General features: G+C 45.4%; 1 protein-coding gene across 2 annotated transcripts in view; it reads right to left on the minus strand.

Annotated features, from left to right (window-relative positions):
* Positions 1–20,920, minus strand: part of PIK3AP1 (phosphoinositide-3-kinase adaptor protein 1) — a 115,229-nt gene extending 94,309 nt beyond the window's left edge. Inside the window, exons 1-2 of one of the 2 annotated variants that reach the window (XM_027595847.2) lie at positions 20,767–20,920; positions 11,740–12,156 (exon numbers count right to left, since the gene is read on the minus strand). In XM_027595847.2, coding sequence (XP_027451648.1) covers positions 11,740–12,156; positions 20,767–20,779 — 430 coding nt within the window. In that variant the 5' untranslated portion in view covers positions 20,780–20,920. Of the gene's footprint in view, positions 1–11,739; positions 12,157–12,535; positions 12,604–20,766 lie in introns of those variants that run through there. The other variant, XM_027595846.2, reaches the window with a different exon arrangement.
* Positions 20,921–24,218: the final 3,298 nt, after the last annotated feature.

The raw sequence follows: 24,218 nt of genomic DNA on the forward strand, positions 1-24,218 counted from the left end.
CCTTTTCTTCTCTTTTTCAAGGTGGATGCTCAGGAAACTCACTCCTTCCTTAATGGATGCCATGAGGAACTATCCAAGGGGACCTTAGGATATCTCAGGTCCCCTTATTATTCAAAAGGAGCTCTCAGACTTCTGCCTCATAACAGTGGACATACCTGGCATTAAGTAATTAATGGGACAAATGGTGATTCAATGGCCTTCTCCTCCTAGACACATAAACTTTGCAAGGGCAGGAATTAAGTTGACTTTTTCATCATGTCTTCTCAGGGCCTTGCAGGGAGCCACCCGTATGACAAGCACTCCATAAGCTCAACAAATATTTGTTGAATGTAAACATAAATTAAGTCTCATCTCTGCCACTAACTGTGTAACATTGGTAAGTCGTCGAATTCCTCTGGGTCCCACTTTGTTCATTTTAAAGTACAGGGGCAGGGCCAGATCACCCCAGTTTCCTCTTCTAATGTTAATATTCCATATCTCCATCCTGTGGACTCAGCGGCTCCCCCGTCCCTATTCTCCTACCAGAGGCTCTGTTGTTTCCAGAGCATGGACAAGTTATAACCACATGAACACCCTAGACCATGGAAGGGACTGGGGGAAAACTATGTCTAATGAAGCGTTTCTACAACCTCTGGGACACTAATTTCCAAGTGAATACAAAATAAAAATAAACACTTAGGCAGCCAAATGAGTGTACAATTCTTTCGGTATTAACATTTTTCCCGAAAAACTTCTAACACAGAAACACTTCACAATTACGGCCGGAGACCTCTGGCTACACACCAAGGCTTTGAGAAATGATATTCAGAAAGTCCTAGAAAATGAAAGGGGGACTCTGTTTCAGAACAAATAACAGGTTGACTCCATCAGGAATGCTAAATCCATATCCTGCAACAGGAATGTTTCCCCGGGGGCGCCTGGGTGGCTCAGTCGTTCAGCATCTGCCTTGGGCTCAGGTCATGATCCCGGGGTGCTGGGATCGAGCCCCGTATCGGGCTCCCTGCTCCGCAGGAAGCTTGCTTCTCCTTCCCCCACTCCCCCTGCTTGTGTTCCCTCCCTCGCTGTCTCTCTGTCAAATAAATAAATAAAAATCTTAAAAAAAAAAAAAGAAAAAGAAATGTTTCCCCACATTTTACATGCTAAAAAAAAAATGGGTCAGCAGCTAACACGAATATTTTTTTTTAAAGATTTTATTCATTTATTTAATTGACACAGAGAGAGAGAGACAGCGAGAGAGGGAACACAAGCAGGGGGAGTGGGAGAGGGAGAAGCAGGCTTCCCGCGGAGCCTGGAGCCCGATGTGGGGCTCGATCCCAGGACCCTGGGATCATGACCTGAGCTGAAGGCAGACGCTTAACGACTGAGCCACCCAGGCGCCCCACGAGTATTTTTCTATCTGCTAGCTTTGATGGGTGTCTATCTTTCTACAACTGTGGCCTCCAACATTAACTGTACATGTAAAAGGAAACTTATTTAGTCCAATTTTAAAATTAGAGCACTTTCATTTCATCATCAGCCTCCCCTCTATTTCCTGTGTTATCAGATGTTCGAGAGAGAGCCAGCAGGCTGTTTGTGAAACTGGCAATTTGGCAGACAAAATATGTATGTTCAGCCAGCATTCTTTTAAATCAGAACCTGGTATGAGTCTACACTTGTAAGAGTGATAGGGAAGATACACATATGCAGAAGGCATAAACGCAGAAGAAAAAGTACCAAGGAGTTTCCAAAATGACTAAGCCAATTCTAGAGGTCTCTTTTGAACTCTACAGATGTCTTCACTTTAATGATCTCCTTTAAAGAAGACACACCCAATTTAATCTCTGCTACGTACAGACCTACCCATACCCCCCATGGAGCAAACAATTCCGACCGTTAGTTTTTGTAACAGCATACTGATTCTTTTGTGGGACAGGATATCATACCTGGTACGTTTTTAAGTATGGACACAGTAAAAAAGATGTACTCTATTCAACCCTGTCTTGCTCTGAATCAGCTTAAAGTTTCTCTTTAGATACATCCTGGCTACATGACACAAGACAAACCTGCTCCATGGAAATGGCTGATGATCCAAATGACACCAGCAGTACAGGCCCTTAGGAAGGATACTCATAAGAGGAATATCTTCCTTTCCTCCAACGGAAGCACTCAAAACGGGACCAAGAATAAGGAAACCGGCCAACAATCCATGAATGCACCCATCCGGACATCCATCCAACCACCATCTACCGGGCCCCTTGTGAGTGATAGGGAATTTGTATTCTATTTGACATGCATAAAACATCAGCATAGTTTACACTTTAGTGTAATACATAGTCCATGTTTCTTAAAAAACAAACGCAGTGAAAATAAAATAGGCTCCAAGTGTTTATCCCCCACAGAAAAGGCAATTTTATCAATTACTGATTTTGTTCATTTCTCGGTACCTTGGAAAACCAATCAACCACTGTTGGCCTAAATTTTACCGAAATGGCTAAATTAGGAAGTCTTCCTCTCAAAAGTCCATATGACAAGCCTACTGTGGTTTCCGTAATTTCTCCAACGGGCAGATGAAGAGTCACATAAAGCATAAATCATCCTATTTCCTTAGCCGTCTTGGACACACTCTCAGTCATGTGAATGGCAATGGGAACTAAATTGAAAAGCTGCCAAAACACCCTGTAAAAATAGGGAAATTAACAGACCTATTTTGTCACACATATTTGCCCCCTATTTCCCCTGCCCCATTATCTTCCTATAGACTCACATTCATAAGTCTACACGCAGACCATAATAAACAGTACGTGTAAAATGTTAAATCCATGCATTCCTTCATTCCCACCCAGATAATGGCATCATGTTATATCCTCCTAAGACTAAACTTGGGGTAATGTTCATAAACCGAAAGCTAGTATGATAGCATTTAAGGTTCTGTTTAAAATTCTATTGTGAAGGAGAACTTGTTAGCTGAAATAAAACACTATACCTTGATGAAATTTTGAAAACTATCAGATTAAGACCGAGCAATGCGATGTAAGCCCTGCTAAACCACACACAGAACCACATGGAATTTCGCTGGCTGTAAAAGTCTCAGATGCGTCAACTTATATTCCTCCCAGCTTTTTAAAAAGGACAAGAACGGATACAGAGTGACTTGCCCAAGGTGGCAAGAGCAGTTAGTGTTAGAGTCCATGAAATACACACCCATATTCTCGTTTCTTGTCAAAAAGATTGTACCACCCTAAAAAGACATCAATCCAAATTTGATGACAAGAGTAAAAATATGACTCAATGATAAGTAGCAGGCATTAGCCTCTACAGAGTGACTGAAGGTGCAGACATCGTAGCAAGAAACAAACCAATACTCTATCGCTCCCCCTCACCCAGAAGATCAGTCCCGTGAGGCTAAGAAAAACGCCAAGGAGTTCATATAAAGGAGTTTAACCTGAATTCAACCTACGTGGATGAGCTGGGCAAAAGCCCAACTCCTTTCTCTAGATTTTGGAAATCCCCACGACTCCATCATTTTTCCCTTTTAAGATTCCTAACTGAAAGTAAAACGTGAACATAGTAGAAAAAGAGAAACACCAGAGAAATGTCTAAGACAAAAAGTCCTCCATCCACCCAAAAGCAACTACTATCAAAAACGTCTTGTGTATCCTTCCAGGAAAAAAAAAGCCCTCTATGCCTATATTGGCATAAACATAACTTTTTAAAATTATCTATCTATAAGCACCCTGGTTTGACTGTCTTCACTTAGGGAGCCAGGAGCTCAGTCTCACTGGTCCAGATGAGAAACTGGTCATTTCAAGGACAGAAATCCTATTGTTAATCAAAGCTAATCTTGTCTTAACTGACACTGAACTTCTGGAGCCTGGGACTACAGCTAAATAGCTAACAAAATTTAGAAAGGGAAGAAAGGAAATAAAAAGATAAAGAGGCATTATATACAGGCCAGCACCTGTCAGACAGATGCTCGTTCAATACTTTCTGAATGACTTACTGACCAAATATATGAATGAATGGAGAAACCAGGATAGGCATATTGTTAACACATGTGACATTCAATGTCTTAAATATTAATTGACAGGGACCCAATTCTCAAAAAAGGTGAGCACCCTCCTTGATCTACACTGTCCAATATGGCAGCCACTGGCCACAGGTGGCTATTGAACAACTGCAGTGTGTTCTCTAAGTGTAAACTATGCACCAGATTTCAAAGACTTGGTATTAAAAAAAGATGTAAAATATCTCATTGATAATATTTATATTGATTATATGTTGAAGTGACAATATTTTAGATATATTGGCTTAAGTAAACCATATTATTAAAATTAACTCACTTGTTTCTTTTTTACTTCTTTTTTTTTTTTTCTGCAGCTACAAGAAAACCTTAAATTCCACATCTGGCTCACATCATACCTTTTTAGGACAGCTCTGCTCCAGAACGTAGGCAGACACCATCACAGCAGTGACTATGTCTGGGCTTTCCCTGCTCTATCCCAGCACAGGGCACTGGAAACAGTAGATGCCCAATGAATATATACCAGATGAAAAGCTGGTTGTGGTATGCAGATAAGGCCATGAGTAGGCCTTAGACTGCATTAGCAGGAGGCCCTTGTCCTGATCGTTTTATGGACAAACAGCTGTGTGACCTTGGACAAGTCACTGAACCTGCCTAGGCCTTGTTTTCCCACATCTTTAAAATGGGCATAAAAATAAGGTCTTCCTTACAGGAAAACTGCATGGACCAAATGAAAGAATGTCTACAGAAAAGGGTAAAACATATGTCAGGTTCCTCCTGAGTTCTAGTATTCTCTACTACCAACAGTTCCAGGAGAAGCAAGATGCAAAAAAAAAATACCGAAAGAACCGGGTAAGAAACTAACAAGTGAAATTCCTGTATCTAGTACTTCCATCCCAGCATGTGATAGAAAATGGAGACAAAGACTGGTGTAAAGGAGATTCTCCCAGGAATAGAAACTTGAACATTCATCACTCCCTCTTCACTGCATCTCGCCAACCAACCAGGGTGACAAAGGGACTTGCAGATACCTTCCTCAAGGGGCCACAGAAAAGCTAATGAACTGGGAGGAGGCGGCCATCTTTGGGTGGCTGACGAAGCAGCAGGGGCGGCCAATTGCACTGCGCCACCTGGGGCTCACAGCTCTGTGGGAAAATTCATAATCCTGGGGGCCTCAGAGGCCTCAGGGGGAAAGTTCCACAGGCCCAAAAATCTATTTGCCCTTGTTAATTGTTTCAGGCGCAGCTAGGTGGGTGAACTTACCTTATGCTACATACAAGGCGGTCAAGGCACCTGGCAAGGGAAATCCAAAGGACCCTGGGAGAGGCTGTGGCTTTTTAATGAACAGCAGGATGGATTTCAGCTATCCGAGCCAGGCACCTTCTTCTCCAAATCAAAGATTATTGCAAAAAGGGAATAAAAATGAACTGAAGAAAGCCTCCTTCAGCAGGGGGCATTTAGGGAGCCTTCAGGAGCCAACTGCAGAGTGGCCAACCCACAGCAGAGAAAGCACAGATCCAAATGCCCACAGCCTTGAGGCAGGAGAGCAGTAGAACAAAACTAGTCCATTTCAAGAGGCCAAAGGTCAGATTCTCCCCTCAGCCTCTGCAGGGAACCACAGAAGCCCCAGACATGACTGACTTACCATCAGTGAGGCCACCGCACAAAGGAGAGCAAGGAGGGTGCAGTGACTTCCCGTTTGCTACAAGGGCCTGACCCTCCCCCCTTCTCTGAGGGCCGCTCCCTGTGACGTGGAAGCAAGTCATGCCGTGGCCAAGCTCCAAGCCCCTGGGACCTCCGCCCCGTGACCCGCCTCATCACAGCCCACAGGGCCTGAGCTGCTGCCTGCTCCTCGAAGCAGAAAGCCAAGGGACCGGGCACCAGGCAAGGAGCAGAGCCCCCAGAACATGGCTGTGCAGCAGAAGCAACAGCAAGCCTTGTGGAAATTCACCTTCCTGGGACTAACCCCCCTGAGATTCTGGTTCAGTGGGCCTGGGGCAGGAGCCCACGCACCTGCCCTTGAAACAAAGTGGTCTAGAGAACTCAGGGAAGCTTCCTCGTCCCTGATCCTATTTCTTCCATGAGCTTTCTTCATCCGTCTTGTCTCCACATGGAATACAAGGGCAGTGAGTGGAGACTGAGGAGAAAGCAAGGCAACGTGGAGATCATTCTAGAGTCTGAAGGCCCTCGGTTCCAAAGAGAGCTGCTCCCGTCTTTGTGCAAGTCATTTACACTCTCTGAACCAGTTTCCTCATCCGAGGAATGGCAATAAAGCCATCTACCCACATAGGGTAGTGGGGGGAATAAACACACGTAAAATGTCCCCTGCATTACTCTTAATGGCCAAAAAAGCATTCGTGTTATTATTAGCTCTTTCTGTGAGGGCAGTTCTCCACATGAATATGTCTGCAAGAAAAACTGTACATGTAAATCATTGGCTTAGTCAGGCACAAAGGGAAAGAAAAAAAATTAAATTACAACAACAAAAAACTGTAGTAAGAGGGGTCACGGCTGGACTCAGGTTATAGGGAGATGGTAGGAGGATGCACAGAGCAGTGATGCCACCCTATCTCCAGGAGCTCTGCAGACATAAGATTGGGGAAATCCACAGATTCACAGAGATTTAGGCACAAAGCTGCAGAAAGATATATTGCAACGTTATTTATAAAAAGGGAAAATTGGCAATAACCTATAGGTATTTTTTTAAACATTATGATGAACATATGTTACTTCATTTCAGAAAAAAAATGTTCCTTTTTAAATTTAGGAAAAGATTTTGGAAGCCATCTGATGAGCTGAAAGCATTTTTAAATATCTAACTCTCTTTCTTCTAAACTCCAGTATAATATTCAGATTAGAACGTTCACATCAACAAAGGCAGGCCAGACATGGGCATATACCTCTAAATGTTCCCCAAGGGAACAAAAGGCAAAATACACTATAATTTTGGGTACCATCGGAACTTCTGAAGTACAAGGACCATGGGGAAGGATAAGGGGAGGCAAAGGGAAAACAATGCATATCAAGAAGCAGGTGAGGGGCGCCTGGGTGGCTCAGTCGGTTGGGCGTCTGCCTTCAGCTCAGGTCATAATCCCAGGGTCCTGGGTTCGAGCCCCTCATCGGGCTCCCTGTTCTGCGGGAAGCCTGCTTCTCCCTCTCCCACTCCCCCTGCTTGTGGTCCCTCTCTCACTGTGTCTCTGTCAAATAAATAAATAAAAAATCTTAAAAAAAAAAAAGCAGGTGAGCTCTCCAGTGTAATATGAGTAATAGTAGAAGAATTAGGTTTAATGCTTCCCTTCCCCCTACACACACACACACACACACACACACACACAATGATGAGAACTTTGGAAATAAAACTCAGCATCACCTAACAAGTCCTTTCCCACACACACTAACAATCTATTTTTGTATTCCAGGGAGATTTGCAGCAAAGAATACAGCTCCAGTAAAAAGAGGAAATAATTTCTATGTTGTACCTGGGTTTTTCTCACTTCCTTATTTTAAAATAATCACCCAACAAATTAAAAAAAAAAATCCAGAACAATAGTACAGCGTTCTATGCATTGGGTATTTATCACTGTAGACATCTGGGAACTAAACAGAATCAATTCAAGTGTTCTTCCATCTTCTTGGAAAACTTATAATGATATATTACAGTGCTGGGGGTTGGAAGAAAACTTCCAAATCATGTGGTCCAACCCCATCATTTTACAGATGAAGATCTTGGGAAGCAAGCTGCCTGCTCCAACACACTAAAGACTCTAATTAAAACATCTGCTCAATTTTAAGGTAGCTGACAAATTTGGAGAGGGAGTGGGAAATAAAATAAAACCTCCAAAACACTTTTTAGTGGAAGAGTAATTCATTATCAAATGAAGAAGCAGTAAGGATTGTGATGGAAGTATAACCCTACTCTAATGTCAGAACCATTTACTTCTGGAAAACTGAGATTAAAAGTTGCCAGAGCTTACACAACGAATCTGTGAGTAGGGGCAGGGAAGAGAACTCAGGAACCCAGCCCTGAAGTCTGTTGGCCGAAGCACCAAACACTGGCCTAATTTTATACCTAAACTGACAGGTATCCAGGAGTCACCTGATATGATGGTGCCTCTACTTCTAGGAAAGTGGAGATTGGAGAAAACGGTCCATGCGCTACAGGGGGACATGACCACTGACCTGGCAAAGGAAGGGGGGCTGAGACCCTTGCTCACATACTCAATGGACCCTTGACCAGCAGCATCAGCATCACCCAGGAACTTGTTAGAAATGTGGAATCTCAGGCACCTGGGTGACTCAGTCAGTTAAGCGTCTGTCTTCAGCTCAGGTCATGATCCCAGGATCCTGGGATCGAGTCCCGCACTGAGCTCCCTGTTCAGCGGGAAGTCTGCTTCTCCCTCTGCCCCTCTCCCAGCTCATGATTTCTCTCTCACACTCTCTCCCTCTCTCAAATAAATAAATAAATAAATAAATAAAAGAAATGCTGAATCTTGGGCCCCACCCAGATCTACGGAGTGAGAATGTGCATACTGACAAGATCCCCATGTCCTCCTGAACACAGGAAAGTTTGAGAATCGCTTACTTAGATAATGTAGCAGCAAAAGAAGTATAATTGACTACCTATAACCCCATTTACTTTAAGTTTCTGGAATAATTACCTTATTACCAGCTCTGCTCTCTAAAGCTTTTGATCTTTAAGCCTTATTTTAAGTTTTAAATGTTCTAAAATTTAGCCTAAATTTCAAATGGTCTCAGTGAATATCTTATCGAGTAGTCACGTTTTTCCAAAAGGTACCTCAATGTTAAGAAAAAATACATATATACAAATATGCTGGGAACTTTACCATTTTTAAGGATTACATAGATTACAACTTGAGGTCTTTTTTTCCTGCTACTTTCTGCTGAGGTCACAGTAGGAATATGGCCAATATTTCTTCAGGGGAAAGTTAGAAAGCCCAGGGAGACCTGGTGAAGGAGGAAGACTAGAGTCACAATAGAAATGTGTTCCTGGGGCGCCTGGCTGGGTGGTTTAGTCTGTTAAGTGTTTGACTCTTGATTTCAGCTCAGGTCATGATCTCGGGGTCGTGGGATCGAGCCCTGTGTCAGGCTCTGCGCTCAGTGTGGAGTCTGCTTGGGATTCTCTCTCTCCTTCTCTCTCTGTGCCACCCCCCCCCCCAACCAAGTAAATAAATAAAATCTTAAAAAGAAGAAGAAATGTGTTCCTGGTGGAAAAGAGGAATTTAACATAAGGGAATTTTATGGTCAAGAGGCTGTGAAGGTCACATGGTCCAGCCACGGCTCCAAAGCTGAATCCCTTTAGGCCACATCAACAGTCTCCACTCACATATTTCCAGGGTTGTGACTCACCACCTCCAAAGGGAATCCGTTCCATCTTTGCATGCTCTGTTAGAAAGGTTTCCTGAAATTTGTCTCCCTATAACTTTCAACAACCCTACATCAGTAACCCCATAATTACTGTCCCTACCATTAATTCAACCCTGTTATCAATTTTCCATTACATTTCCCACTGGGATTCTCTTTCTTAACACAGAAAGTCAAAGATACAAGTCTCATGTATTTATGCATTTATTTCAATGAGAGTAGGGCATGTTGTAGTAGTGGGGTGTATGAAAATTTTATTTTTTGCTTTTATTTGAGGCACCTTAGGAAAACCTCGTGTGTACAAGAGAAGTATTAAGATAAATTATCATAAGTTATAGAGAATATAACTAAAGGTATAATCATATCAAAAACCTAGTTTGGGATGGTACTGTTCTTAAACGTTGTTTTAACCCTAAGCTTCCTGGGAGTCAAAGCAGGTATGAAATGGTGAAAAGAAGGTGATGCTTCAGAAATGTCTGAGACTCTCTGGCCTTGAGGAATCATATAGGTTATCAACCCTGGAAAGTGTCTTAGATCAAGTCTTATTCTGGCCTTTTACAGAGAAGGAAATGGAAACCCAAAGAGGATAAGTGACTTGCCCAATACCAGGCACTTAGTTAGCGCCATGGAGTGTCCCTACGCCTGGTCAATGTTCTGTTTGGCATACTGCCAGACTCTGAGTCTGGAGTTTGTTAAGGAAGCTTGCCCAGCATACAAACCGGAGATACAGCACCACATTACTGCGCCGACCAAGGCCAATGGCTATGGGTATCTGAAAAGCAAACCTAAGCCATCCCGGCTCACACAGACCCCTCAAGTCCCAAAGTCCACAAGTCTAACACCAGATAAGAAAGTTATATTGGCGCCATAAGCCATCCTTCTTCTTTCTCTTTCCTAGAACTCCATTTGTCCCTACCTATCCATTGATTCTGAACTGCAGAGTTTCCACTAAGAAGCTTATTTTAATCTCCCATTAAAATAATCTCTTTCTGATGACAGGTTATTTGTTCTCAGAACAGAAACACCACCATGAAACACTTCATTCTTTTGGAAACCCTTGAAGCTAAAGGCTCATAGCATATGGAGCCAGAGTCCTTAGTAAAAAGTAAATGATTATTGATTGATTTACCCAGGCATCTAAACACTGGGCTCATTGAAACAATACTAAAAGAATCCCTTCTATCATGTATTTTTTTTTAATAACACCACTGGAATCACAGACCTGTACCCCTGAAACAAATAATACATTATATGTTAATTAAAATAATTTTTAAAAAAATAACACCACTGGAATATTTTAAAGAACAATCTGTCAGATCATGCAGCGTAAGATGCCAGCACTGTGACAATATATCCATGGAGCCCTGAATGACAGGCTGGTGGGTCACAGGGGCCTGCCCATGAGATCATAATGGACCACAGCAGGGACATAAGCCCATCCACAGAAATAACTACTTGTGTTTCAGTTCTTTCTAAGTTTAGGCAGATCAAAACTCCCTCAAAGCAATGAGGAGCAATCATGCAGGATCAGATTATGTGCTTTTTCCATCATTGTGTTCTGAAGTAAAGAAAAGCAAACCCTAGAAGAATCTCTTATCCAGGTGACACATCTTTTATATTAACACTAGTCATTTATATCACAAATTAGCCAGGATCCCACTATGTTATAAGAAATCTGGTCACATTTATTGGTTTAGAGCAGCCTATTGCTGGATAAAAGAATCGAGGAAGCTATATCAGCTTTTTAAGTTCAATGGGAATTAGTGAATTCTTGATTCAGTTCATCCGATGAGATGGGGTAGATGAGCCGCATTAAGGCCCGAGTCCCAGCAGGGATAATTGAGCACCATTAAATCAACCCATAACTGTCCAGGTTTCTTGGCTGGCATCAGGTATGTAAGATCTCAAATGGTAAGAGAACAGTGATGAACGCAGAGCCCACTCATAGCCCACAGTGAGGCAAAAATAGAAAGCAAAAGAGGAAGAAGAGCTGTGACATGCCTCCATCCCAGAACGCATCTTCCGCTACTGTTCATCAGAGTGTATGTCACACTTCCTGGGGCCACTGAAGTCAGGAGCCCTGGCAGAGGGGACCAGAATCTTCCCACTTTAAAAGGAGAAACAGGGCAAAAGACAGAAGCTCGGCTAGTGGGAAATAGAGAAGAAGGGTATTTCTCTATAAACATGTTGTCCAAAGTGACACATTTTTCCACAAAAATCTTAAGGGCCCTGATGATAAAACAGAAGCAGCTCACAGGCAGGAAAGCTGCCTCACCTGAAACGCTTGCGGCCTGGATGAGTCTTTTTTTTTTTTTTTTTAAGGGCTTGCTTATCTTTCCTTGAGAAGACACCCTTACCTTCGGAAATGGCCTTCTTCACCGCTGCCACGTAGGTCTCGGGCTCGTCGTCACAGGTGAGCTCCTGCCAATGCGCCCAGTCCGGAAAGTAGTCCAGGAACTCCGGGCCATCCTGCACCCCGCAGAGCAACCGCACCACACGGTGGGGAGGGTGGAAGGCTCTCTGCAGCAGGGGCAGCAGGGCCGGCTGGCAGAAGCACTGCACCAGCTCGGCGGACAGCAGCACGACGACGCAGCGGGAGCTCAGGAAGAAGTTCAGGTCCTTGGCCGAGAAGGAGGCATCAGGCCTCAGCCTGTAAGTCAGCGTCTTCTGGCTCCGCACCTGCCGACTGGACAGAAAGAGTTCCTGGAGGTACTGGCACCACTCCTTGGCATCCGGGCTGTAGACGATGAGGATGTCGCATCTTCCAACCGGCCCTGAGCAAGAACGAGGCAGAGAAGAAGCATGTTAACACACCTGCTCTTTCTGGCGCCTGGGTGGCTCAGTTGGTTAAGCGACTGCCTTCGGCTCAGGTCATGATCCTGGAGTCCCAGGATCGAGTACCGCATCAGGCTCCCTGCTCAGCAGGGAGTCTGCTTCTCCCTCTGACCCTCCCCCTTCTCATGCGTGCTCTCTCTCTCTCTCTCTCAAATAAATAAATAAAAAATCTTTAAAAAAAAAAAAACACACCTGCTCTTTCTGGGGCTCACATGACCTGCACCACAAACCAACCAGATGGGGGTCCTGGCACCACCCCCCCTTCTTGACAGAGCTGTCAAACCCTTCCCCTGCTTCCAGGCTGTGTTCCAGCCATACCTGTCTCCCTGTCTCTGCCCCAAGATGCCATGACATTTCAGAACTTTACATAAGCTGTCACTTCTGCTGGCATGCTCTTCCACCCACAGCTGATGTCGCGTAAGATGGTGATGATGACAGCAACAGCAAGCACCTTATACAGAGCTTCCTATGTTCCAGATGCTCTTCCAGGCGCACTGCCTAGTAAGCCCATTTAATCGTCACAGCAACCTTATAGGGTAGAGAATACTATTAGCCCCGTTTGAAAGACGAGAAGACGGAGGTGTGGCAGGTACATAATTTACCCGTGGTGACAGTCAGAATTTGAACTCAGACAGTTTGGCCCCAGAACCTGGCTCTTTCCCAAATACAGGGATTATAAGCACAGGTACGGAATCAAGGCGGCCAGATTTAGCATCCTGGCTCTGTGAATTATTAGCTGTGTAACCCTAGGTAAGTCACTTAAATATTCTAAACCTCAGTTTACTCATTGGGAAATGGAAATATAATGGCAATATTTATCAGTGTTTTGTGAGCATTAAATTAGATATTTCAGGGGCGCCTGGGTGGCTCAGATGGTTAAGCGTCTGCCTTCGGCTCAGGTCATGATCCCAGGGTCCTGGGATCAAGTCCCGCATCAGGCTCCCTGCTCCTTGAGAGCCTGCTTCTCCCTCTGCTTCTCTCTTTCTCTCTCTCTCTCTCCCCCTCTCTGTCTCTCATGAATGAATAAATAAAATCTTTAGAAAAAAACTGTTAAAAAATTAGATATTTCATATAAAGTGCTAAGCACAGCGCTTGGCATGTGGTAAGCTCTCAATAATTGGAGCCGGTGTCCTCATCTGCACAGTAAGAGAAACAAAGCATGAACGTTAGCAGCAGCTGTGGGTGACTTAATACTTTGAGCTCCATAATACCATTGGCAGGGTGTCCCTCACCTCACCTGTGCTGGGACATAGGCTTTCTTCTTCCTCTCATAAAGCGTAAGTGCCAGAAACAGAGTCCAAAGCCTCAGAGAAGCAGTGAGTTAAAAAGAGCTTTGGGGGATCACTTGGCCCAAACTCCTCATTTACAGATAAAAGAAACATTTCATCTGGGAAGATGAAGGGACTCAAATTCACACTCAGCAAACTAGTCACTAAGCTAGGACTGAACCACAGGCTTGTCCCCTGGTCCCCTGTCCAGTCCCCCCACCAGTCCACCTGCTGCCTCTCATCAGGGATTCAGTCAAGAATCTTACAAGTAATAAAGCATATCTTCCAATTATCAGAGTTCAAAGAAGCTTGGCTCTTAACACACCTGTTACTACTGTTCAGGGGAGGCTTCATCTCCTACCAGCTCAACAAACTGTCCTTGGTGCCTTGGAAGGGGTGAGCGCAGAGGAGTCTCCACACATCATAATACAATAGGGATCCTTCCTCCCACTCAGAGAAGGAAGCTGCTCAAGTCTGGTGAAGTTTGGTAATCATGAAAGTTGTGGATGGTCACAATTAAACACCACCCCTGGACCACATTTCACTGACTAGCTCCCGGCAAAAAGGTTGGAGGCAGGACTGGGGGTCAAGACCTGAGGCTGTAAACTCTGAAAACATCACGGAAGGACTCCCCCTTCCTATCCCATCTTCCACCATATTCAAAGTAAAAACAATGACATATAATATGTAAACCCAACACAGTTCTGATTTCCCCAGGGATAATATTACCAAATTTTTAAAAATAGCAAATAAAGTTTGGAGTTTCTTTTTGGAGTCTCTGTTTTGCTGGAGCCCTAATCCAGGGCTAACATAAAACACAACAGGCACTCAGTAGGAGCACATTGATCAGCCAGGGAGTACTTTAGAAGGGGAGGTGTGCAAATTTTAAAAGAAATCCGTTTTAGAAGGTAATATGGGGTAGAGGGGAGGCAGTCAGCAATTCTGACGACACCATGGATCTTTGTGGCTCTGCAGAAAACTCAGTTCTGAGCATGGTCTAGTTCCTCAACTGTGAATAAAACAGTCCATTTTAGGCTGCTTACACTGTCCCCAAAGTTTAAGCAGATTAAAGGCAAAATTTTAATGTATGGAAGACAGTGTTGCAGCCTTCCTTAAAATAAAATCTTTGCTGATCTTCCCCCTCCAACCCCGCCCCGCCGTGTAACAGTTCTTTGTACTTCAATGGAGAAATAATTTCAGGACTATGGAAGGAATAAGATTGGCCAAGCAACACAACTATGGAGCTCATACTGAGAAAAGTAGAGTTAAGGCATCAGAATATGTTTACCTTCTTTCTGCCCCTCTTTTCTACTTGGTTGGTTTATCCTCAGAGGTGAATGTTCTTCTAAATGTAAAGTGTTAATGCACATGAGTGTGCATGAGCTTGGTCCACCAGGTAGGCAATGTACAAGACTTTACAGTGCATTATAATAATAAGGGTGTAATGTTAGCAATCTGTGCTCAGAATTCAGTTAAAAGTGCAAAAATAAAAAGCAAGAGCCACCAACACTCCCTACCTATACTGACAAATATACTAGCAAATATCATGTCAACAATTTTTACAAATGGGCTAGAAGGAGAATAAGATCTCAGAGAAGGCTGGTTGTGGTTCCACACATTAGTGATGAAGCCACTGGGGATGTTTTCAATAGATGGTAAAGAAATAAGGAAGAGAGAAGAGTATTTCCGAGAGCATAATAAGTACTCTTAAGAAAGCAACTCAGATCTTGGAACAATGACAGACTTAGCAGGAAAGCAGCAACTTTAGAATGCCCTGACATGTGGCCATGAGAGATGTACGCCACTTTTATGAGGAGAAAGTGACCCAAAGCAAAGCAAACCAACAATTTTAAATGACAAGTTCCGGGGTCACTGAGGGAGTAAGTATTCATTTCACCCTGGATCCTGCCTCAACACGACCCGTTCCTCTGGTAACAGCACCACGCAATATCCGCTGGGCATTAAAGACCTCTAGTCATCAAAGAGAGTGCAAATTATTAATAATGAGGGAAACTGGGTGTGGAATATATGAGAACTCTAATATCTTCAGTTTTTTAATAAATCCAAACCTTCTAAAAAATAAAAACTTTAATAAAATACAATTTAAATTTAAAAAACACTTAAAGGGTTAGCCTCTTCTGTATGGAAAACATTGAAAACGTCTCACTCCTGGGGTTCTGGTGTTAAATTTGACACCCGCCCCCCAACCCCTTTGAGCAAAAGTACTTGAAAACGAAGTGGTTAGTGCCTCAAGACTCATTAATATGACAACCTACTTGGTCACCCACTTGTGGTGTGACTTGAGACCAGTACACTAAGTCTAGGCAAATTTTGCCTCAGTGTAAAATGAGGAGAATGAAATCTATCACCTTCTTGAATTTTGCTCCACTGCTGAAACTGAAAGCTGGGGAAATTCTAAAAAAAGTTCCAAAGTGGAAGTTAAAGTTCCTCCATGATATGCTGAATAACAACACAGGACCAAACACTTTGTCAGCAACCCTCTCGTGTGGGGACATCCCTTTTGTTAACGATAAATCCCTGCCTGTAACTGTAGGTCATTTCCTCACATGTGCCAAATCAATTCTCCCAGTTTGTTTATTAAGAAAAATGAAATCTATGATCTCACTGATATCTGGAATTTAAGAAACAAAACAGAGGATCATAGGGGAAGAGAGGGAAAAAACAAAACAAGACAAAACCAGAGAGACAGACAAACTTAACTATAGGAAACAAACTGAGGGTTGCTGGAGGGGAGGGGGGTGGCGCAGGGGGTATGTGGGTGATGGACATTAAGGAGGACACGTGATGTAATGAGCACTGGGTGTTATATAAGACTGATGAATCACAGACCTGTACCTCTGAAACCAATAATACATTGTATGTTAATTAACTGAATTTAAATTTTTTAAATGTTTAAAAAAAAAAGAAAAAGAAAAATGAAATCCATGCAGGCACCTGGGTGGCTCAGTCCGTTAAGCAACTGCCTTCCGCTCAGGTCATGATCCCAGGGTCCTGAGATCGAGCCCCAAGTCTGGCTCCCTGCTCAGCGGAGAATCTGCTTCTCCCTCTCCCTCTGCCCCTACACCCTGCTCATGCTCTCTCTCGTTCTCTCTCTCAAATAAATGAATGAATCTTTTAAAAAAGAAAAAGAAAAAGAAAAATGAAATCCATGAGCCAACAGGCATCCATAAATCCTAAACAGAAATGAGAATGGGCCTTTGTCCTTGTAGAGCTTAACGAACAGACTGGGCTATAGGAGAAAGCAATGGGTAACGGGGGGGGGGGGGGGGGGCGCTGGTGGCAACAGGGAGTGACAGTGGTTAAGAAAGACAGTGACTGAAAAAGAGCTTCCTTAAAAAGATTCAGAATCCATCTGAGAAAAGAATAGGGAGGAAGTGGCAGGCAGCTTTTCAAACCACCCCCAGCCCAGACCATTTCTTTAGTCTGCAGGTGACTCTGGTTCCCCATCCATCTGCCCTGAGCACCCTACTGAAGAGGGAGTTGAACCAGGGGAAGGTGACTAGGATAGGGAGGGGTCTAGTAATGACTCACATCAGGACTTCCAGACTCTGAAGGTCTCCAGTTTAGAAACTTGACAGGAGTACTGAGGGACCTCAAGAATCAGATGGGAGTTCAGATCCCAAAACATTAAATGTACCTTCAAACCCTATTATCCTCTAAGTCTAGGGATGGTAGAAAATCTGGAGATAAGAGAAACCTTGGAGAAAAAGGGCAAGAAAAGGTATGCAAGCTTTCTTCAAAGATCTGAAGGCTGACACATGGAGGAAAGGATTGTGGTGGTTCACCCAGCCCTAGACGAAATCACTTGGGGAAGTCACTTATGGTTTCTTTGTCTCCTCCCTCTCATGTGTAAATGCAAGAGATACCATCAGGAACCTAGAGAATATTCCAGGATAGGCTAATTCCATTTCATTTTATCTTGCTTCCCACGCTCTTTCCCAAAAACAGGGAACCAAGATTCTCCTTGATTTCAATAAGCAAAGATGTCTTTCAAAAAAATAAAATCTGAATGCTTACCCTTCAGCAGAAGGAAATTTTAAAAGACCACATAATTCAGCCTTAAAAAGGAATGAAGTGCTGACATATACTACAACTTAGGTAAACCTTGAAAACACTATGTTATGTGAAAGAAAACACCCAAGACCACATACTATATGATCCCATTCATATGGAAGTCCTGAGTAGGGAAATCTACAGACACAGATGTAAAACTTAGGACCGGGCAGGAGTCCTAATAAAAGGGTGATAGCCAAAGCATACGGTTTCTTCTTCTTTTTTTTAAAAGAAATTTCTATTTCATAAATGTATACCCCCTTCACTCATTTCTCAAAATGAGTTTCTTTTTGAGGTAATGAAAATGTTCTAAAATGGACCATGGTGGGGTCTGCACCTATCTGTGAAGATACTAAAAAAACAATGAATGTATACTTTGTTTTTGTTTTTAACCGTATACTTTAAGTGGGCAAAGTGTATGGTATGTGAATTATATCTGAATAAAACTGTTTAAAATAAGAAAAAGGAGGAGGAGGGGGAAGGGAGGAAAAGAGGGAGGAAGAAGTGGAGAAGCAGAAGGTCACATGGAAGGATGGCCTAGGTGACTCCACACCCTCTCATATCTTACCAAGAGGTATTCTCACTGCCACCACGGGTCCTTTTTCTTTTTTTTGCCACCATGGGTCCTTGCACCTCCAGACCTCAGAGAGCCTCGGGGACCTCGGAGGCCCAGCTCCCGCTTGCAGGACCTAAAGCGGTGTCTCGCCACAGCGCATGCTAACAGCAGGAGGGTGTGACAGCCCTAACCATTATAGACATTGGCAGAAGCCACTACAGAGCCCATAAATAGCCCCAGGTTTGGCCACTGCGCTCGAGTCCCCATCTGAATGGGAGCACACTCTTCTAGCCCCTTCCGCCAGGCCCTACTGGAGTCATACACACAGGACACTAGACGAGGGTGGTTTTCTCTGTCTCCTCTGTCCAAAGGCTCTCCCCGTTTGCAGTTTCTTGCACTTAACAGCCCGGGCCTGTTCTCAGCCATGGAAAGAGGTGGGAGCTTCACCAACCTCATCTCCTACTTCCCCCCAATCACCCACCTACTCCACCACCTCTCCCTGATCCTTAAATATACCATATACACCCATTTACTGTTCCTCTGAATGGAGCACTGTTCCCCCCACATGACCTTTCTGATCTTCACTCAAATGTCCCTTTCTCCAGGAGGCCTAATCTGGCCACCTCCTTTAAAATTATAAACCCAGGGCGCCCGGGTGGCTCAGTTGGTTAAGCGTCTGCCTTCGGCTCAGGTCATCAGGGTCCTGGGATCGAGTCCCGCATCGGGCTCCCTGCTCAGCGGGGAGTCTGCTTCTCCCTCTGCCCCTCCCCTCGACTCCTGCTTGTGCTCTCTCTCGTAAAAATAAACAAATAAAAACTTTAAAAAATAAAATTGTAAACCCAACCCCCTCTACCCTTTCTACTGCTTTCCTAATGTACTTATCATATCATGAATTTCTTTATCAAGCATATTGCCTGCCCTCCCCCATATTCCATAAACTCCATGGGTAAGTAGCTTATGTCTGTTTTGATTGCTGAATATACACCTGACACCTAGAACAGTGCCCAGAAACAGTAGGCATGCAATAAATATTTACTGAATGAATGAATTTCCTCTACATAACTCTGCTTCAGCTTTTGAACGGAACGTGCGGACTATAAGCCTACTCCTACCACAATACAGCTTCTTCTAACCTCCAGAGCCCCACTTGAGAGCCACAAGGCTAAAACTAGCTACTTTCCCATTCCTTTTAAAGAATGAGCCTGTATTACCAAATCTAACAGAACTCTTACCATTGACCTTCTCCACCCCCCACCCCGCACCCCTCACCCCCAACCACCCCCAACCCCCACACACCGACCCAGCTTCCAAGGCACCATTAGGAGGCTAGACCTCAGGGGATATGGGGACAGCTGGCTCTTCATTCTAGCATCTGCCCACATCCTTCAAGAACAGTATCTTCTACTGGCTGACCAGATTTTAGTTTTCAAGAGACGTTTACATCCTGTTTATACATGTTATCTCTACTAAAACATCATAAAATGGGTGAGGAAAATACAAGTAAACCCACTTGCAAATACAGTAACTCTAATCTCACCTAGCAACTCCCTGTTTACTTATCGCTTTCTTTTTTCTTTTTTTTTTTTTTTTTAGATTTTATTTATTTGACAGAGAGAGACACAGCGAGAGAGGGAACACAAGCATGGGGAGTGGGAGAGGGAGAAGCAGGCTTCCCGCCGAGCAGGGAGCCCGATGCGGGGCTAGATCCCAGGACCCTGGGATCATGACCTGAGCCGAAGGCAGACACTTAACGACTGAGCCACCCAGGCGCTCCTACTTACTGCTTTCTTGCACAAGACTGTAAACTCCCTGAGAGCAGAGACCAGGTTGTCCCGGTCACCACTGAGAACACATGTATGTGCACAATTAACTATCATACTGCATAGTAAGTGCTCCTTAATTGCCTCTATTACCATCATTAAGTGGTCTGTCCTGGATCTCAGAGAGTGAGTAACTTTGGCAAGTGTACACACCCATGAACCAGAGAAGAACCCAAGACAAATCAAGAACCCAGGACTCCTGGTACCTTTCGATGGGTAGATTACTCAGTGGCCTTCACTTTTCCCCATTCCCCAAAGTTCTGCAAAAGACGTAAGAAAACTAAAGCTAACGTAATGGTGTTCCTAGATTTCTATCTAAATTCTAGATGAAAAACAAAACCTAGGATGGGTAGAGGAAGGGGGCTTGGGAAGGTGGCCCAAGGGCCGCCCGCGATCACCCGGCGCCCACCCGGGACTGCCTGAGCGCCCCCTATTGGTCCAATGGGGCCCTAAGAGAGGAACTTCCCAGAAGCCGACAAGTCGGCGCTCTGCCTTGTTTCCACGGGACCCCGGTTCACAGAGTTGGAAGAACGGGGGAAAGGACCCTCAGAAGCAACTAGAGCCAGTCGGAGAGAGGAAAGGAGACTTAGAAGACGAGGGACAGGCGGGGGCAGAAGAGAATCGCGCGACAAGCTGGGAAGGGGGGCGTGGGAAAGCTGGGGCGGGAGGTTTGCGCCGGGGAAGCGGGAAAGCGGGAAAAAGCAGAAAGCGCACAGATCCCGCGCGAAAGACGCAGAGCCGGGAGCGGGCGAGCGCTCGGACGGCTGCGGCGGGGCGACAGGGCGCGCCAGCGGGGAGGCTGGGGAGAGGGGCCCGGGCCCGCCTACGCACCTGAGGCTGCCATGGCGCGGAGCGCAGCTCACCTGCCCGCTCGCTGCGTGCGCGGGGCCGAGCCCGGCGGCCTCCCGGGGCGCGGGGCGGTAGCGGCGCCGGGCTCCGCGCAGCACCAACCGCGGCTCTGGCGCTTCCTCCGGACCGGCTGCGAGGACTGGCCGCGGGGGCGTGTCCACAGGACCCGCCCCGCCTGCGGGGCACGGCCCGCGGCACCTGCACACGCGGCCGTTGGGGAGGGGAAGTGAGAACCCCCGCCGCGGCTGAGCCGCCCGCCAGCTCCCCGCACAGCCCCCGCTGCTCTGTCGTCAGGAGGCAGGGGGCGTCGCGCCACGTGCGCCCCGCTCCCGGCGAAACCAGCCTGACTGGCCACCAAAGGGCAGCCCTAGGCGGAGGGGATGGCGAAGGAGGGAGAAGGTGGAGCTGCCCGACCTCTGTGACCTGGGGCGGGGGTGTATCTGAGCACAGCTGGCCAAGCCATCTCCCTCTCCCCTGGGGCTTTCTCCCTGAGCCACCACCCAGGCAGGAAAGGGGAGGGGGCAGGAAGGGGAAGAAGCACCTTCCCTGGCACCTGGCCTTGGGTGCTTGGCGTTGCCCTTGATTACCCTCCAGTGACTTTTCTGTAATTCCCTGGACCTGGTCTCCTCATGGCACATAAGCACTAAAGATCATCTCCTATGATAAATGCCTGATACAGTTATTGCCTTTTATGCCTTTGAGGTGGGACCTATTGTCTTCATGTTAGAGCTGAAGAAACAAGCCAACGCCTTGCCCCCTCCCTCAGATGCCCACAGGAAGTAAATGGTTCCAGCAGGCCTGAGTCCAGAGCTAGAGCTCTCCCTGGGCCCTTGTACTCACCGGCCTGCTTTTTGCTCTTCTGCCTTTGCCTGCTCCTATAATTGATCGGAACAGCTCTGTGCCCTTAGAGTCCTCAAAAATGCAGGGTCCAGAAGATAGATCCAGAGAGCAGAGATGAGGGAAAGATAAGAGTTCAAGCAGAGGTGGAAATAAATGAAGTGGATTTAGGAATGGAAATATCAGGGCTCAGGCCTATAATTATAATTTTCTACAACTGCCGTAACAAATTACCAAATAACACAAATTTATTCTCTCACTGTTCTGGATTTCAGAAGTCCAACAGGAGTCACACTGGGCTAAAATCAAGGTGTCAGCAGGGCTGGGTTTCCTTTCTAGAGGTTCTAAAAGAGAATCCATTTTCTTGCCTTTTTCAGCTTCAAGAGACTACCCACGTTCCTTGGTTTATGCCTCCCTTCCTCCATCCTCAAAGCCAGCAACGTAACATCTCTTTGACCCAGCTTAGGATATCACATCTCTCTCTGACTCTTTTATTTCCTCCCTCTTCCACTTTAAGGATATTGATCCCACCCAGATAATCCAGGAAAGTCTCCCTTTTATAAGGGAGACCAACAACCCTAATACCACCTACAACCTTAATCTCCTTTGCCATGTAACATAACATATTCATGCGTTACAGGGTAAGGACGTGGACATCTTTGATGAGCCATTACTCAGCCTACTACAGGCCTGGAATTCTGAAAGAGGAGTTGAGCTCGTTCCTGCTATACTTCACACCTCTTCCCCGTGTTCAGGCCTCCTCTGGCCTCCAGATCAGTTTAGTTACACCACCTCCCTCCTGCTCCACACCCCCTGCCCGCTATCCCCCGCCCCCGCCATCATGCACTGTCACAGCCCTGTACTGTTTTTTAGTAGAAATTATATAGCTATTTTTCTGCAATTACTTATGTTAATTTCTGTCTCCTCCATTCAGTTATAAGCCCCTAAGAGGCAGGATCCAGGTTTGTCTTTTTCACCATGGAACCTCTAGCACTTGGAGCCAACTCTGGCACAGAGAATATTAATATGCTCAGAAAGTATTTGAATGTGTGAATTAATGAATATGGCCTGGAAAGCCTTCAATTTGAGATTGAAGGATAGGGAATTTTCAGGCACTGAAAATCACTGAACTTGAAGGAGGGGAATATAAGATGTCAAAAATAGACCGTACATAATAAAAGCCATCAGAGGAAGGAAAATGGAGAACTGAAGTTTGGAAATGCTGAGTTTGAGGTGCCCGTGGGATGTCTTAGGACCTCTGTCCTCACAGGAGAGATGAGGGCCTAGGACTGGCCAGGCTGTCACTCTTGGAGTTGAAGCTGCATGAGTGCTTGAGGAGATAAAGAGCAAGAGCCTAGCCCCAAGGGCAGAACCTGGGAGAAGGACCATGCTCAGGGGCCGCAAGAGACTGGAGTAGCTGGAGAGGCAAGATAAGAGGCAGGCCTATAATAACCAGGAGGCCACGGAAGATTTTGAGGAGAAGGTTGTCAATAATGTGGATCACTGTGAGGGGTCTGGGAGAATGAGATCTAATATAAAGGACTCCAAAAGTCCTCAGTTTCCTCACATGCACAACGCAAGCATCCCAAATCAGAAAATGTTAGGGCTCTGTGGAATACCCTCGTCTTCAGAGAGCTTTGCCAGGACACTGTCTACCTCTCCTGTACCTTCCCTCACTCTTCACAAGCCTGGTGACCTAGCCAGTCTACATTCCTCTTTGGAGTCAGTTCTACTAAGGCTGTACTCATCTGTTTGAGGTCATTTCCCCTGACACCACTACTATCCAAACGCGTGGTCCTTCCAGCTCTGGATGTTAGGGAGTGAAGGCCCTTTCCTGCTTCTTAACCAAGAGAATCTGGAAAACTTTGAACTGAAGGAATATTTCTACACTTCTTACAACTCTTAGAGGGCAACCGTCAGTTGTGGGTAAGGTCTCTGGTGCTGGGTTAGTAGTCCAAATTCTGAACGCTCCCACTGCTCTAAGCACTGACCTCTGGGATTTGGCTGGGGAGGGGACTCAGAAGCCAACATTCCCTTGGTAAGGTGCCAGCCAGCCCCTAACACTGCCAATTCCACCCCCAGCTTCATTACACAGCTGGTGGGGTTGAGTTGGGGAAGTGGTGTCTGTTTTTCCATCTCCATTTGACAGATTTTGCAGAAGGTGGAGGGCAGGGTGGCTGCCCCTCCGAAAGGCCCTGCTCTGCCCCTGTGCATTGGCTCTAGGGGTAAGCTCTGCAATCGATCCCTCCAGCACAGGATGGCCCACAGATTGGTTCTAGGCAGAATGAACAACCTGAACGTGACTGCCCCCTACCCTCTTGTTGGCTTGGTAGACAGGAAAGGCTGGAAAGATGAATATAGGTCATCTAAAGAACAGAGGGATGAGGAGTGGGGAAGAAATCCCTGTTTCTTACATCTTCAAGATGTTCTTTCATAATCGCTCAAGCCTACGGACCAGACAGAGCCTTTTTCCTTGGTCATCAAGGCCTCACTTACTAGCACAAAAGGTAGAGATGGGGGAGTATGCTGTAGTGGGATACTCTTAATTCATCTCAATTCTCTCTCTTTTTTTTTAAAGATTTTATTTATTTATTCAT

Source organism: Zalophus californianus, chromosome 15 (genome assembly GCF_009762305.2).
Source record: "Zalophus californianus isolate mZalCal1 chromosome 15, mZalCal1.pri.v2, whole genome shotgun sequence".
In the NCBI taxonomy this organism is placed as follows: domain Eukaryota; kingdom Metazoa; phylum Chordata; class Mammalia; order Carnivora; family Otariidae; genus Zalophus; species Zalophus californianus.